Consider the following 15375-nt stretch of genomic DNA (forward strand, 5'->3'; position numbering starts at 1 on the left):
TAGTTACAGTTACAGTATAGTTATAGTTATAGTTACAGTTATAGTTATAGTTATAGTTATAGTTATAGTTACAGTTACAGTTACAGTATAGTTATAGTTATAGTTACAGTTATAGTTACAGTTATAGTTATAGTTATAGTTACAGTTATAGTTATAGTTACAGTTACAGTTATAGTTATAGTTACAGTTATAGTTACAGTTACAGTTATAGTTACAGTTATAGTTATAGTTATAGTTACAGTTATAGTTATAGTTACAGTTATAGTTACAGTTACAGTTACAGTATAGTTATAGTTATAGTTACAGTTATAGTTACAGTTATAGTTATAGTTATAGTTACAGTTATAGTTACAGTTATAGTTATAGTTATAGTTACAGTTACAGTTATAGTTATAGTTACAGTTACAGTTACAGTTATAGTTATAGTTACAGTTATAGTTACAGTTACAGTTAACAGTAATAGACTTTGATCTAATAAAACTGTTGAGCTGTGGAGTGCAGCTCATTAGAGGAATGTCACAACATCGTAAAAATCTTTTGCTTCCAAGAAGATTTCTTGATGTTTAGCTGTTTAATAAAGCAGAATTTGTCTGAAAATCTTTATATTTAATCCCAAACTTTATACTTATTTATCATCTGCAGCCCAAAACAACCTTAGAAAACACAACATTGCAACTTAACTTTACATAGTTTGACCTGAAATATGGCATAGAGTCATCTTCAACATACTCCTCAAGTACATTGGAGATGTTCCGTATTTTCTGGCGTATAAGTCGCAGTTTGTTGCATAGATTTGTCAGGCCTGCGACTTATATATGTTTTTATTTTCCATATTCATAATGCAATTTTTGACTGCCGCTTTAAATTTCAAAGAACTGCAACAGCGAGTCCTCCTGTACTCAGTTGGTGCAGGTGGAGGAACGCTGGAGATCTTGCGGCTCCAACTGCGATTAATGGATGTGTGGATGGATGACGCCATGCCGCCCAGTTGAAATGAAGCTGTTTTGACCATTAAATAAATGCATAATAAATGAGACTTTTATGTTTTTGTCCTCTTCATGATTCTTTGTTGACTGATGCGATGTATACTCTGGATAATACGGTACATAGTCCTCAGTTTGGGTCAGTGTCTTTCTGTGCTTAATTACACGTTCTCCTCTTGTTTGTGTGGGTTTTCTCTGGGTACTCCGATCCCCTCCCACATCCAAACGGTGTGTTTAGGCTGCTTTCAGGCCCGGGCCTTCATTTAAAAAGAGCTCTGTGATCTCAGTGGTATTCACCTGGTCAAATAAAGGTTAATGATAATAATAATTAGAGTCCACTGTCTGTTTGTTAGCAAAATAGTTCACAAACCACTAGATGGATTTTAATGAAACAGAAAGTAATCATTGCATGTCCATCAAATCTAATTAATGTTTTAGGCCAACTCAGTTGAAGATGGTTAACCAATGTTTTCAACACAAATGGCTGTAAGTCAGTCAGTTTTCAGATATGAAGTTATAATTTGATGTGTTAGTAGACAGAGATCAGTCCCAACACATACGCTGAGAGCTAACACACATATATTCAAGCTCTTGCATGAAACTGTGCACACCTACAAGGTTTGACCAAAGCAGCCATAACTCCTTCATTCTCATCATAAAATGAGCTTAGTTTAAAACTTCTGTGAAATATGCAGGCCTTTAAAGAACGCTAAGCCTTTTATATATTTCTGAGGGACGAGTCCGTGAATAGACTGTAAACTCCCACCTGTTGGTAGATGGGCTTGAGCTCCTCCAGGGACTGCTTGCTTGTGATGGAGTAGACCAGGATGAAGGCGTGGCCCTTGGAGATGGACAGACGCTGCATGGCCGGGAACTGATGGCTGCCTGTTGTGTCTGTGATCTGCAGCGTGCACACGCTCTTGTCGCAACTGATCACCTGTCGGTAGGTGTCCTCCACCGTGGGGATGTAGGTGTCCCTGAAGGTGCCTTTAACAAAGCGCAGAACCAGGGAGCTCTTGCCCACTCCTCCAGCCCCGAACACCACCACCCGATAGTCGTTGCTCTGCTCCGGCATTCCGGCCCCTCAGCTTGAGACAGTGTTACACCTGTAAAATTGAAGCACGCCAGTTCAGAGTTCATTTATTTATCTTCTCTCTTTTTCTCCAAGCGCGCAGCTCCAGCTGCGTTTCAGCACAGCAAACAATCTGTTATTTCTTTTTCATGCCAACACGTAAAATCAATTATTACACGCATACACAGTCCATTTATGAGCATGTTACGGGCCACCAATATGTAGATGAACAGATGCTGCGATATATTCATCAATTAAAACGGATTCTTCATTTTTCTGGACTGAATAAAACGTGCATTGAATTTAATAAAATGTAACGTGAGACGTTATTTATCTTTGACCCATCAAAATGAATGCGGTCATTTATTTTACAGAATCAAAGTTTAACATCAAACATTTACATTAATTTGGCAAAATATGAGAATAACAACATAATTAATCAGCGGCTGTACAATTGTGATCAATTATCCACACGGCGGTGGATGAGCACTTTACACAGACATTTCTAAATTATCTGGAAGGATTTCTACTTGATAGAAGAATTTTTTAAAGATGGAAAGTGAAGTTTAAAGGGAGTAAAAGATGGTGTGTGAGGGGGAGTGTTAACCAGAACCGACACTCTCCATTCGAACCCAGCTTTTCCTCGGTACGCTCGGTAGTAAACTTGACTCGTTACCTCTCTGAAGATGAATCAGCAGATAAGGAGCTCCAGTTAACGCTACCTTTCAGCGTCTCCATAGGATGGCTGTGACTCGTCCGAAGTAGTGACGATATCCCGTCTGACACAAGTTCACCTCAGCCAGTGGACCTCACATGAGTGGGGTTCGTCCGAGTTCCACTCAGAGGTGAAGATGTTATAATCCCATAAAACTCGGAAGAGCTCTATCATGGCTGGACTTCTGTTCTCCCAAACGACTGGAGCTGCAAACTCTCCAGCCGACTCCAACGGCAACTCACAGAACAACGACTTCACAGAACTGCGAACATCTCAGAACTGCTACAACACAGAACTGCGAGAACTAGGAAGTACCGGCATTTAAAGAGCTCTATTTCCGGTATATTTGAGAGTTCCTGATTGGTCAATATCAACCAGACAGGGGTGTGGTTTGTGACGTAAGAGGTTACTAGAAGTCAGAAAACAGCAAGAATTGTTATGGAACAGATTAAAATGTTCTCAGAGACAGAGAGAGAAATATTTTGGCGAGTTTGGAGAAACAGGTGCCAACTTCTCTGTTGACGTCTGAGAGGATGTAAACAACGACCATTCGTTCCAACACTTGTCTGCTTCGACTCCTGACCTTGGAGTAAACTTACACTTGCTCATTCAAAGACAGAAATCAGAAAATGCATAAAAATCTGTAACAGGCCTTAACATGAATTCTACTTTGCATAAGCAACTAAAAAATCATTGTTACTGTTTTACAGTTAATAAAATTGATTAGTTCACTGCAACATCTAAAATGGTTTGAACTAAAACACTTTGGTTATCAACATTTGTAAAATAGTAATGATAATAGAAAAGAGAGTGTTCTTTCACTTGAATTTTCAAGAAAGAAAGTCTCAGGATGGGTGAACCTGTATTTCTGGATTCAAATCAATGAAATGACAGTTTCTGTCCCACAAGGTTCTTAAGGTCAAGGGTTTTGACCTTAGGCTTAGTTTTGACATCAGGTCAAGTTCACTACAACTGCTTTCAACTTTTAGCTCGCATTTTGCTTTTTTTTAGCCTTTAGCTGGTGTTTTGCTTGGGAGTGGTGGCATAGAGGTTAGAGAAGGTGAGCCTGTGATCGGAAGGTCGACAGTTCGATCCTCTGGACTGACCACATCAAAATGTGGGTGGGAACGGTGAAGCACCCACACCTGCCTCCACCCTCATTTGCCCCACTCTGTGCCCTTGAGCGAGGCCCTTAACCCCCACCAATTGCTCCCCCGGGTGCCCTAGATAGCAGCTCTGCTCTGCACAGAGGGCTGTGGTAGCTCGGTGGTCTGTGGTTGTGTCAGGAAGAGCGTGCGGCATAAAAACAATCGCCAAGTCTTCGTGCGACTTAGTTCACTGTGGTGACCCCTGAAGAAGGGAGCAGCCGAAAGAAGAAGAAGCAGCAGCAGCAGATAGTGTTTTGCTCCTTTTTACACCAAAGTTCATGCTCATTAATCCAGGTATAAATCCAACAATGTTCAGTCAGCTCAGCTGGACAGTTTCTTTGTTGCTGAGAAAATTCATCCTTCATCCGAAGGACTTCTTCAGTCTGAAGAGCCACCAAACCAAACTGAATCTCACAAACAGCTCACTCCCAGAGTGAAAAAAAAACCCAGTTTGCTGGTGATAAGATGGCCTCCGGGGCCCGCCCTCTCCACCGTCAACTCCTCTAAAGGCAGCCATGCCAACGCGCTTCAAAACTCAGACTCAAAAGTCAGGGCTCCTCAGACTGAAGAAGTCCTTCGGATGAAAGACGAAACCTTTTTAATTTAACAGTTCAGTTTCCGTTCCCTCAGCAGTCGTTCTCACTGATCCTTTGCAAAATATAATTTCAATATTTGAATCTGAATCTATTTACAACTCCGTTTATTATTTTACTTTTGGGCAACTTATATTTTGAATTGATGCTTAATAAATAAACTAAACTGATATAGAATTAAACAGAGGGGTAAACAGGGTTTTAATCATTTTGTCAGTCTTATCTGATTATGAGCCAGAGCACACATTAGGAGGGATGAGTTTGGTGAGCCTCCACATAATTTTTCCTGACGCAGACATTTTTAAATCAATGTACTTTACAGAGTACCATTCTCTGAGGGTCAGCCTCTGAACGCTCCTGTGTTTCATCATTTATCACCTAAAGAAAACCTCGACGGAGACAAAAAGAAGCTCATCCTGCAGGACTTGTGCAGATAGCACAGAACTGTATAAAACACTAATTTATAAAACTTTTAGGTGATAGTTTTAGAAGAAGAGAAAACTGAGACGATGTCAAAACTCTTAAACATTTAGCTTGTTTTACAAGTGTAAACAAACAATGAAAATATACATGTCACTTTGATTTCATTTTAATTAGCTCCAATAAACAAACAAGAAAAATCTTATAGTTATGAAATGCTTTTTTTAAAATGATGGCTTAAAGCAAATGATTAGATCAAGACCTTTCTAAATTATATCATGCGTAAACACTAAAAGTGATCACAAGGGCCTTTAAGCATCTTTAGAGGCGATTTTTATCAGCTCTGGTTTGAACTCAAATAAAATCAAAATGGAAAATTAGACTCAAGATTTGGATTCTCAAAAATCACCTTAATATAAATATAAAGACCTAACATGTTTTTAAGGATTACATGTTGCCCTAAAAAGTAATTTAGTTGTTTTTATTAAAATTGTCACCTGGTCAAATTTAGCCAAATAATTTGTTTTCTGCCTTTAAATTTATTATTGCCTGCATGAAGGTGTGATTCAAGATGGCTGCCAGTGGCGATTTTAGCCTCTTTATGGGGTGTTCAAGTACTCCTAAAGTTTAATTCAGCACCCTTAAAAAAAATAAAGTTAAATTTAAAATGTATATTTTGGGTGGTTTGGGGTTCTGTTAATTACATTTATGATTCAATGCCACAAAATAAACACATTTAAAAGGTAACAGATCATTGTAATACTTGGTTTATTTACATAATGACTTTAATTACTGGATGTTCGGCCCCTGAGCTGCTGCTTTCAGTAACTGTGGCCCCCTGAGCAGTTTAGTTGAATATTCCTGCTTTAGAGAGTGGAATACAGTTTATTACATTTCCAAAACCTAAACTGAGTCTGGAAAAATGTAAAAGATGATAACGCCCAGCGGCCGACCCCATGAGCAGCTGAAAACAGCAGCGATAAACAGGAAGTACATGTTCATCTGTATGAAGGTAACTGTAGGTAAATCCTCCATTTTCTGTCATAATTACATTGTACAATATGATTAATGGTTAAATTAAAGGTTAATGCTTGAAACTAGCTGTGTTTTGTTTTGTGTGTTTCAAATGTAGATATATGTTGTAACTTCTTGTTGCATAAGTTTAGTCTTTGTTTGTTATGATCAGTTAAAACTCAACTGATTGTGTACAAAGTGTTTATTTTGTTGTGTCATGTAAAGCAGAGCGCTACGTCTGTAGCATCTTAGCTAACGCGTCTGTATTGCACGCCGCTAACTTGGCGCTACTTCTTGTTGTGCCATTAACTCTAAAATAGTTATTGAATCAAGTGGTCTTTTTTTTTTTTTTTTTTTTTGAATCATTGATTCATTCAACCTTTATTTATGCAGTTTAGTCTCACTGAGCCTCGAGGACTCATTTACAAGAGAGAACTGATTTAAACAAAGAGCACAGACGAGGTACACACAACGATAGACAATCATATACAAAATGAAAAGTAAATAGAAGAAATAACATAAAAACGCAACAAAAACAGTTACATTTTAAAGTGGTGTAAAATGCTACAAACAGGAACACGTCTGCTGGTTTTATCCATGAACTTAACAGATGTTTAAAATCTCTTAGAGAGGTCAAGGTTGAGAGCTTCATCCAGAGTTTACTTATGGAGGTAAACGTACCCCGTTAAAATACACCACGATGCAGAAACTGCATCTACTTTATTCAAAATTTTCTGGGGGAGGACCCCTAGACCCCCCCACTAGTGTAGCCCCACATTACAAAGGTTTATGACACCAATGGCCTCCATGTTGTTCAAAACAAGAGCCGTTGTCAGCACTGGGGGCTAAGCACCCCTAACAGGTCAGACTCTAGAATCACCCCTGATGGCCTCCACACCCAACTGAGCTTAGAAAACATAAAACGGCTATAACTCGATGTATTGTACAGATATTCAACTAAACGTTGACGTGGTAGCAGCTGAGAGTTATTCACAACACGTAATATGAACCTGATTTAATGCATGAGACTGCCCATAATGATAACTTTTGGAAACTCGTTTCTCAACTTGAGACGATCTTGGTTTAAACTCTGACGGGCAGCATGTATTCTCTCGAGTAGCTCCCGGTCTTTGATCCGGTGTAATGACCGTCTACACTCAAGGGCCAAACATCCAGCAGTTATTCTCATTAAGCGTTTGTTTTATGGTTTAAAATCTAATTTTATTTTAAAATGAACCCATTGGTGGACCGAACTGAGCTCACCTGTGGGCCTGATTTGGCCCCCGGGCCACCAGTTGAATAGTCCTGCTCTCCACCTACAACATATTCTGCTTTTCTCAGGATTTCTACTGCATGGTTGTAAAATAAGAGCATTAACCTGCTGTCTCCCTCCCCAGGTCCTTGTTGATCAATAAGCTAAAGCTTCAGTGGTTTTAATCAATGCAGTGTCTCTCCAGGCCCTGACAGTCAGTCTCCTGGAAGCTTGTCTTTAATTATTCTTTATTTTAGCTGTAGGTTTTAGCTTCTGCTCAGCGGAAACCTTCCTCCGCTCTCCCCCGCTCGTCTTCCACCTGAGCTAAAATTAGCCGTCTCTCCGCCTCTCTCGGCAGCTGTGGCTGCACACACAGGTGACACACATCCTGCCCTTCCACTCCACGCCGTTCGTCCTTGACTCTCAGGTTTTGGGATTAATGGCACTCTCTCCAACGTGAGCCATCTCTGCATGTTGCCACTTCTTTTCTTATTTTATCAGCCACTGCTGAAGGCGAAGGCAGAGCGATAATGTTTCTGTGTGTGGGTGTTTGTCTGTATCACCAACAAAATAATTCATTATTCACTGAACTAATATAAATGAAACTTTCAGAAATTAGTCATTGGGTGTATACAGACTGTTAAAATTGGGAATCAGCTCAAGACAAGATGGCCACCAGAGTCAGCTGACCCAAGCAAACACAAAATGGCTAAACTCAGACAGGTGAAGATGAGTTAAAATTGGTATGGCAGGAACGGAGCGTTGTCTCCAACATGTACTTTGAGCACAACTCACTATATATGTATGTAACATATGTAACACCTTGAATTCTTGGCATTCACAGCTGGAATCAACACTTTTGTCTGCTAGAAAAGCACTGAAGATATTTTACTGAAACTCTCTGAATAATATCCTGGTGCATGCTCAATAATCCAGTTAGGAAAAAAATCTAACAAAGTTAAGTCAGGTCCTCTGGACGGATAAAAAAAAATAAAATAAAAACTTGTTGAAACGGTTCATCTTTTATCCAAAGAACTTCGTCAGTCTGAGGAGCTGCACTGAACAGAGGGAAGGGGCGGAGCCTCCATGTTCAACTGTCCCCCTCTTACAATGTTGTTATTGCTAGTATCACTCAGCCCTCTGTGAATAGTAAACAGCCACGAGAGCACTAACGATCCATTGTTAGAATGATGGTCCTCCTTTATCATGTGAACGACTAGTTCTGGATGTCATCAGCAAACTGTTTGATCCACCATGAGAAGGTGCTATTTGTAAGCCAGAGATTGTGCAGCTCCTCAGACCGAATGAAACGTTTCAACAAGTTTGTTTTATTCTTTGAATCTGTCCAGAGAACCTAACTTAACTTTGTTAAATCTCTGAATGATCCTTATTGATCGTACACGGAGTCAAGATGGAGCAGCTAACTGACCTTTGTCTACACAAAAATGGCTATAGCCCTGTAAAATGTACAAATAAATGCTTTGGTGTGGCAGTAGCTATCAAGCCGTATATGATGATGATAATGAATAAGTATGCTCAATCATCCAGGTAAATAAAATCACAATAAAAAAGTTAAATTGTGTCATATGGACATATTCTTTTTTGGAAGAAAGCGTTTCATCTTTCATCCGAAGGACTTCATCAGTCTGAGGCCTTCCAACAGGAGCTGTTGCATTAAGTACCTTATTGACGTGGCTCAAACCAGTCTGCTGTGGAGTTCCCAGAAACTGGCTTTACACATGCAAAATGGAGGACCATCAGTCTAAAACCATCGCTCATCAGTGAATCAAATGATATAGGCAAAATGGCCGCTTACTACTCACCGAGCCAGCCTGAGGACAACCTAGGATCAGTCATCCAGGTAAAACGTCATCGGGCTGGTTTGGTGAGTAGTAAGCGGCCATTTGGCCTATAACATTTGATTCACTGATAATCAATTGTTTTAGACTGATGGTCCTCCATTTTGCATGTGTAAAGCCAGTTTCTGGGAACTCCACAGCAGACTGGTTTGAGCCACGTCAACAAGGTACTTAAAGCAACAGCTCCTGTTGAAAGGCCTCAGACTGATGAAGTCCTTCGGATGAAAGACGAAACGTTTTCTTCCAAAAAAGAAACTGCCCAGATGACATGATTTAACTTTTTTGTGATTTGAGATAATCTTAACCTAAGTCATGATTGACGGGCGATACACAATCCTTCAAAAAATGCTAAGCTTTTAATTTGAAACGAGGGAACTGCGGTTCCTTCATGAATTAATGGTGCTCTTTAAATGTGTTTGTGAGGCCGAGCAGCCAGAATTCATTATCAGATCAGTTTGGCTCAGACTTAGGCCTGTCACGATAACAAATTTTGCTGGACGATTAATTGTCTCAAAAATTATTGCGATAAACGATAATATTGTTTGAAATTGAACAATAATTAGTAGTTATTGTAATTTTTAAGAAAAAAATGTTGGTTAATTTTGTGTGTAGTACCTTTTTTGACCACCGGGCTGCAGTATAAAACTGTTTCAACCGAAGGATGGATAGTGAGGGAGCGAGCAGCATGTCTCTTTAAGAAAAATGGGAGGGAGACCCCTTGACTTCTTGTTTTTCAGTTCACAAAATGGAGGACGCTCGGTGTGGTTTGAGCTCTTTAGCATAACATTTTTCACACAAAACTTTTAATTAAATAGATCAGTAAATAAGTTCTCAGCTTCTTTTTGCAAAGAAAAACAACTTATTACACGAAGGCACGGGTTTCAACCGTGAATTTTTGGAGCTTGGACAAGACGGAGGTTTATTTCCCCAGGTCGGCCTTTAGCTTAGCTTCTCAGCTTAGCTGCTTTTAACGATCCAAAAACGTGATTTTGGACGGTTAAAACAGATTTTAAAGAGAAAGGGAGAGGTCAGTGAAGAGCACCGGAGTTGAGCCTTTTGTCATCCAGTGTCTTCAGTAGAAAGAGGGAGACAAAGAAACGATAAAGCCGATAAATGAGGTAGATAATTTTCATTTATCATGCGATTAATCGATTTATTGTTTATTGTGACAGGCCTACTCAGACCAAACGGGCTCCTTTCTCTTTTCATTCTAAAATAATTTACAAAAAAAATCTGAATCACTCGCTTCTTTGATGGAGAGCGCAAAGAAATGTCACCTTTACCTAAAAATATGCACATCCAATTTGCCTCAAGAGATCCTCTGGAGCGGCGGCTTCAAAGAGGCGCATTAGCCAGCATCAAACGCACAAGGCCGTTCTGCAGATCAAGAGCGTGATTAAATGAAGCGGTATCTCTGCAGGAAAGGGTTTTAATCAGGGTGCTCATACTGGAATGCTGTGAATACATGGCTATTTGGTGATGAGCGGGTTTACACGATCAACAGATTATCAGCTCCACGTTGTTCTGAAATATTCTGTCCTCTCTCTCTCGCGCTTGCACTGCAGGAATTAATCAACGTTTTTAGCGAGGCAATTTTAGGACTCGGGCGTTTTCATTAGGTTTGAGCAGACTGTGGAGTTTCACTTCATAAAATTTGATTCGGTCTCGCTGCTGCTGCTTCGCTGCACTCACACCTGCTGTAGCCGAATGTGGCTTTTTTTTAAAATCCTGGTCGGGTTTCATTGGTTTCTTCATGCTTCTCTGGAAAAGTGAACAGAAGCTGTACGTGTTTTTTCATCTGCTCTCTGTGGGAGTTTGTAGGATGGTGATGATGCTTCTCTCAACAGAATATGTGTTATCTGTGTGTTATAAATGCTCGCTAACGCTGCTTTCTGTCCTTCATTAAAGTATTAAATGTGTAAAAAAACTGCAAGAGGCCTCAGAAAGTTCCCTTTTGAGTTAATTAACGCTGCAGTTAAAGCTACAGTGTTAGTTAGACATCATTAGTGCTTCTCATTTTATTTGTCAAACGATGAATGATCAAATTTGAGCCCTTGTGTTTACGAGATGAGCTACTCTGGCTCTCAAGGTAACACAATGTGCAGAGGAGCAGAGTGCTCAACCTTCTTCACCACCATTTCAAGGCACTTACTCTCAGAAAGGTTTTGCACACTGAGCATAGTGTACTTCTAAAAATATCAGCGACGCCAACAAGGTTGAAGTTGTTACACGATCCGTACCAGTTGTGACCATTTCAAATGTGAGTAAACCATCTGAGAGCTGTAAATCTTCTTCTTTCAGCTTTTCCCTCTTCGGTAGTTGCCACAGTGAGTCGTCCTCCTCCATCTCTGTCCTCACTCCAACTACCTCCATGTCCTAACTGCATCCATACATCTCCTCTTTATCTTTCTCCTGCCAGCTGCATTTCTAACATCCTTCTACCAATATACCCACTGTCTCTCCTCTGGACATGTCCAAACCACTGTCCGTCCTCTGGACATGTCCAAACCATCTCAGTCTGGTCTCTCTAACTTTATCTCCCAGTTGTTCAACGTGTGCTGTACCTCTGATGATCTCATTCCTAATCTTATCCATCCTTATCACTCCTAAGGAGAACCTCAACATCTTCATTTCTGCCACTTCCAGTTCTGTCTCCTGTCTTTTTGTCAGTCAACTTCGTCTGGACTCTCTTCTTCACTTCTTTACCACATTCCCCATGGTCCTGGACAAGTTCTTGAAGTCCTGCACCTTTGTGACCTCTGCTCCTTGTAGCCTCACTGTTCCACCTCCTCGCTCTCATTCACACACATGGACTCTGTCTCACTACGGCTGACTTTCATTCCTCTTCTTTCAAGTGCATACCTCCACCTCTCCAAGTTCTCTTCCACCTGTTCCCTGTTCTCACCACAGATCACAATGTCATCTGCAAACATCATAATCCATGAGGATTCCTGCCTGACCTCATCTGTTAGTCCCAGAGAAAACAAAAAGGGGCTCAGAGCCGATCCTTGATGCACTCCCACCTCCACCTTGAAGCCATCTGTCACTCCTACAGCACATCTCACCACTGTCCTGCTGTCTTCATACATGTCCTGACCAGTCGAACATACTTCTCTGCCACTCCAGATTTCCTTGTACAATACCACACCTCCTCCCTCGGCACCCGGTCATCTGCTTTTTCTAAATCCACACAGACACAATGGAGTTCTTTCTGACCCTCCCTGTACTTCTCCATCAGCATTCTCAAAGCAAAGATGGCGTCTGTGGTGTTCAAGTCAGTCAAGATGCAATAATGTAAATTCTGAGTCAGCATTCTCTCCATTGCTTTCTTGTTCACAGTTGCGATAGCGAACTATGAATGTTTGAAACTTTTATACTTTTTGCAATATTTAACTCCATTTACAAACATTTCTGCATATAAATACATCAGTATCATCAGTCTCTCTTCAGAAACATTGCTCTAAAATCTGCTTCAGTATACTTACCTGCTTTAGGTCTTTCTACTCTTTATTTAGCTTGTCGATACTGTCTTGCTATTTCTGCCTTTTAGCAATGATTTGGCTGTTTTCATCTTTTAGCTACTTTGGTTCTGCTAACTGTAGCTTTTCACTGAAATATTGCTATATGAACATTTAGCATTTAACGTTTACATAGCTAAGATTTTGCTAATCTTAACTTTGTTTTGTAACTTTTTAGCTACTTTTTTGGGTAAATTTAGCTTTTGGTTACAGTTATACTATTTTTGTAGCTATAGGTTGGATAATTTTACCTTTTAACTACAAATTTGTTAATTCTTAAGTATGGTTTTCATAACTTTGGCCTTTATCTAATGTTTGCTAATTTGAGCAAAAAGTTAGCTTAAAAACGCAGCTTTACATTTTTAGCTAGTTTTGTGTAATTTTAGCTTCTGTTTTGCAGGTTTGAGCTCGCTCCTCTGCAAGTTTCAGCAGAGTCATTGAGCGCTCGCGCTGCGTCCACTCAGAGGATCTAATGGTTCTGGTTTCTGAGTAAGATACTGGTTTTTATGGCAGCGTGTCAGCTGCACGCTCCACAGACAGAGGTCTGAGCTTCTAGGAGCTCCTTACTGAGCTTAACCTCTCCTGTTCCCGTGCCCTGCTCTGCAGTGACCCAATTCCCAGGACTTACAGTCTTTGTGTCAAGACCGTTTGGACCCCGTCGTCCTCTGATGCACCTCTTGGACTCAGCATGAACTGATGCCTGATTTTTTTTTTTACTGACGTTATTCCTTTAAATTTAGCAACAGACGTCACAAAGATCCATCGTGAAAGAGGAGTTCAAATTCAGCTTCACGTTTGTTTTAATACTTTTATATTTTCCAGTCTCATATTTCTGGTATGTCTGATAAAGCCTCTCCATGCTTGTGATTTGTCTAATTTTATTTGACAAAATAATAATAAAAAAAAAAGCAAATCTGGTCTTTTATTGATAATTCATGTAGAAAACATTTCTCCCTTTGATTTCTGGGATGTGACTGAGCACTGTAACCTTCATCCTGCTGGTTCTGTGCAGCAGCACTCAGTGTTAGTAGACGGAGTATTAATGCAACCTGGGTTGCTCCTTCTGCTCTCTCCACATGACCCTGATAATCCCTGCTAGTCTGACACACACACATGAACACACACATGGCTAACACACGGTTAGCAGCACTCACAGCAGAGTAGTGACGTTATTTTAGTCAGGCTTATATACTTTTATTTATTTATGTCATGGATGCTCTTTGGTTCCCTGACGTGACCAAAACAATGACTCCAGACTGGGGGAGCGTTCAGCAGAATCCCTGCAGGAGCAGAGGGGGGGGGGGGGGCAGGTCAGACTGACCCTGCTGATCTGCTCAGAGATCGATCGTTAATATGAGAGGAGTTGATCCAGGTCTGAGAACTGCGAGGATAAAAGTCCCACTGATTTCAGTCGTCTCAAGCAAGTTCTGATTATTTTTTGAACGTTGTTTAAAAAGAAGGTGGTGTTCATGTTTAATGAAGGGTTAGTGCGACCAGAATGTAAAAGTAATACTTGTGCTCTGAGGTCACAGACTGCGCATACAGATCAGAAGAAATCATTCTGGTCTTCCAGAGAATGAAGAACTTTTACAAATTGGCTCAGCATCAGATCAATTACAACTTGTGTTGCGAAATGTTTTTCAGTGTTTTTATTTTATTTAATTGTTTTGGTTTTTTTTGCAGTAAGTGTTTAGGATCTGTTCAGCTGTGGTGGCCATCTTGGATCAGGTTGACTCCATCAGTTAGTCAGTGGTTTGTGAGATATTTTGCTAACACAGCCCCTCTTTTACGTGCTCTATAACACTGAAGACATTTTTTTTGAGAATGAACCAGTTTATGTTTCTGTTAGAACTTTTACATCTGGAGGGGCTTTTTATACTTGTTTTTTTTTTTTATGGTGACACTTATTTTTAAACACCTGCACATTTATACAAGAATGTTGCTTTGAGACATATTTAATATTGTTGGAGGAAATTATATTTATATCCACACTTGTCTCTTAATTTGACCGAAACTGACGTCTCAGATTAGTCTTGAGCTGCTAAAGATGCTTCACTGGAATCTCATCGTGCTCGTGCCAGTTACCAAGAATTGAATCACTGCTTCATCCTGACTCAGCTGCTGTTACGCAACTGTACTGACCACTCTGACAGACAGACAGGCAGGCAGGCAGACAGACAGACAGACAGGCAGACGGGCAGACAGGCAGACAGACAGACAGGCAGACAGGCAGGCAGACAGACAGACAGGCAGACAGGCAGACAGACAGGCAGACAGACAAACAGACAGACAAGCAAGCAGACAGACAGACAGATAGGCAGACAGACAGACAAGCAGGCAGACAGACAGGCAGACAGACAAACAGACAGACAAGCAGGCAGACAGACAGACAAGCAGACAGACAGACAAGCAGGCAGACAGACAGACAGACAAGCAGGCAAACAGACAGACAGACAGGCAGACAAGCAGGCAGACAGACAAACAGACAGACAGGCAGGCAGACAGACAAGCAAGCAGACAGACAGGCATACACACAGGCAGACAGACAGACAAGCAAGCAGACAGACAGACAGGCAGACAGATAGGGGGACCTCCTCCATCCTCTTATCTTCCAACAGCAGGTTTTGTTAAAGTCTGCAACTGGCTGCTCTGTCACACTCATAGGATTTACCCCCCCCCCCCCCCCCCCACACACACACACACATATGCACGCACACACGTACACACAGGAAGTTGAGTCATATGCGCATATAGAGGGGGGCCGATATGTTCACAGATCTTTCTGCGCGTCATGGTAAACC

At 40.7% G+C, this 15375-nt stretch overlaps 1 protein-coding gene across 1 annotated transcript in view; it reads right to left on the bottom strand.

Moving 5' to 3' along the window:
* The window catches only part of diras1b (DIRAS family, GTP-binding RAS-like 1b), a 17922-nt gene that overhangs the window by 1706 nt on the left and 841 nt on the right, over positions 1-15375 (bottom strand). Inside the window, exon 2 of the mRNA XM_037695119.1 lies at positions 1750-2089. Within this exon, the coding sequence (XP_037551047.1) occupies positions 1750-2058 (309 nt within the window). The 5' untranslated portion in view covers positions 2059-2089. The remainder of the gene's footprint in view (positions 1-1749; positions 2090-15375) is intronic.

This window comes from Nematolebias whitei, chromosome 21, assembly GCF_014905685.2.
Source record: "Nematolebias whitei isolate Nwh7 chromosome 21, NemWhi1, whole genome shotgun sequence".
Lineage (NCBI taxonomy): Eukaryota > Metazoa > Chordata > Actinopteri > Cyprinodontiformes > Rivulidae > Nematolebias > Nematolebias whitei.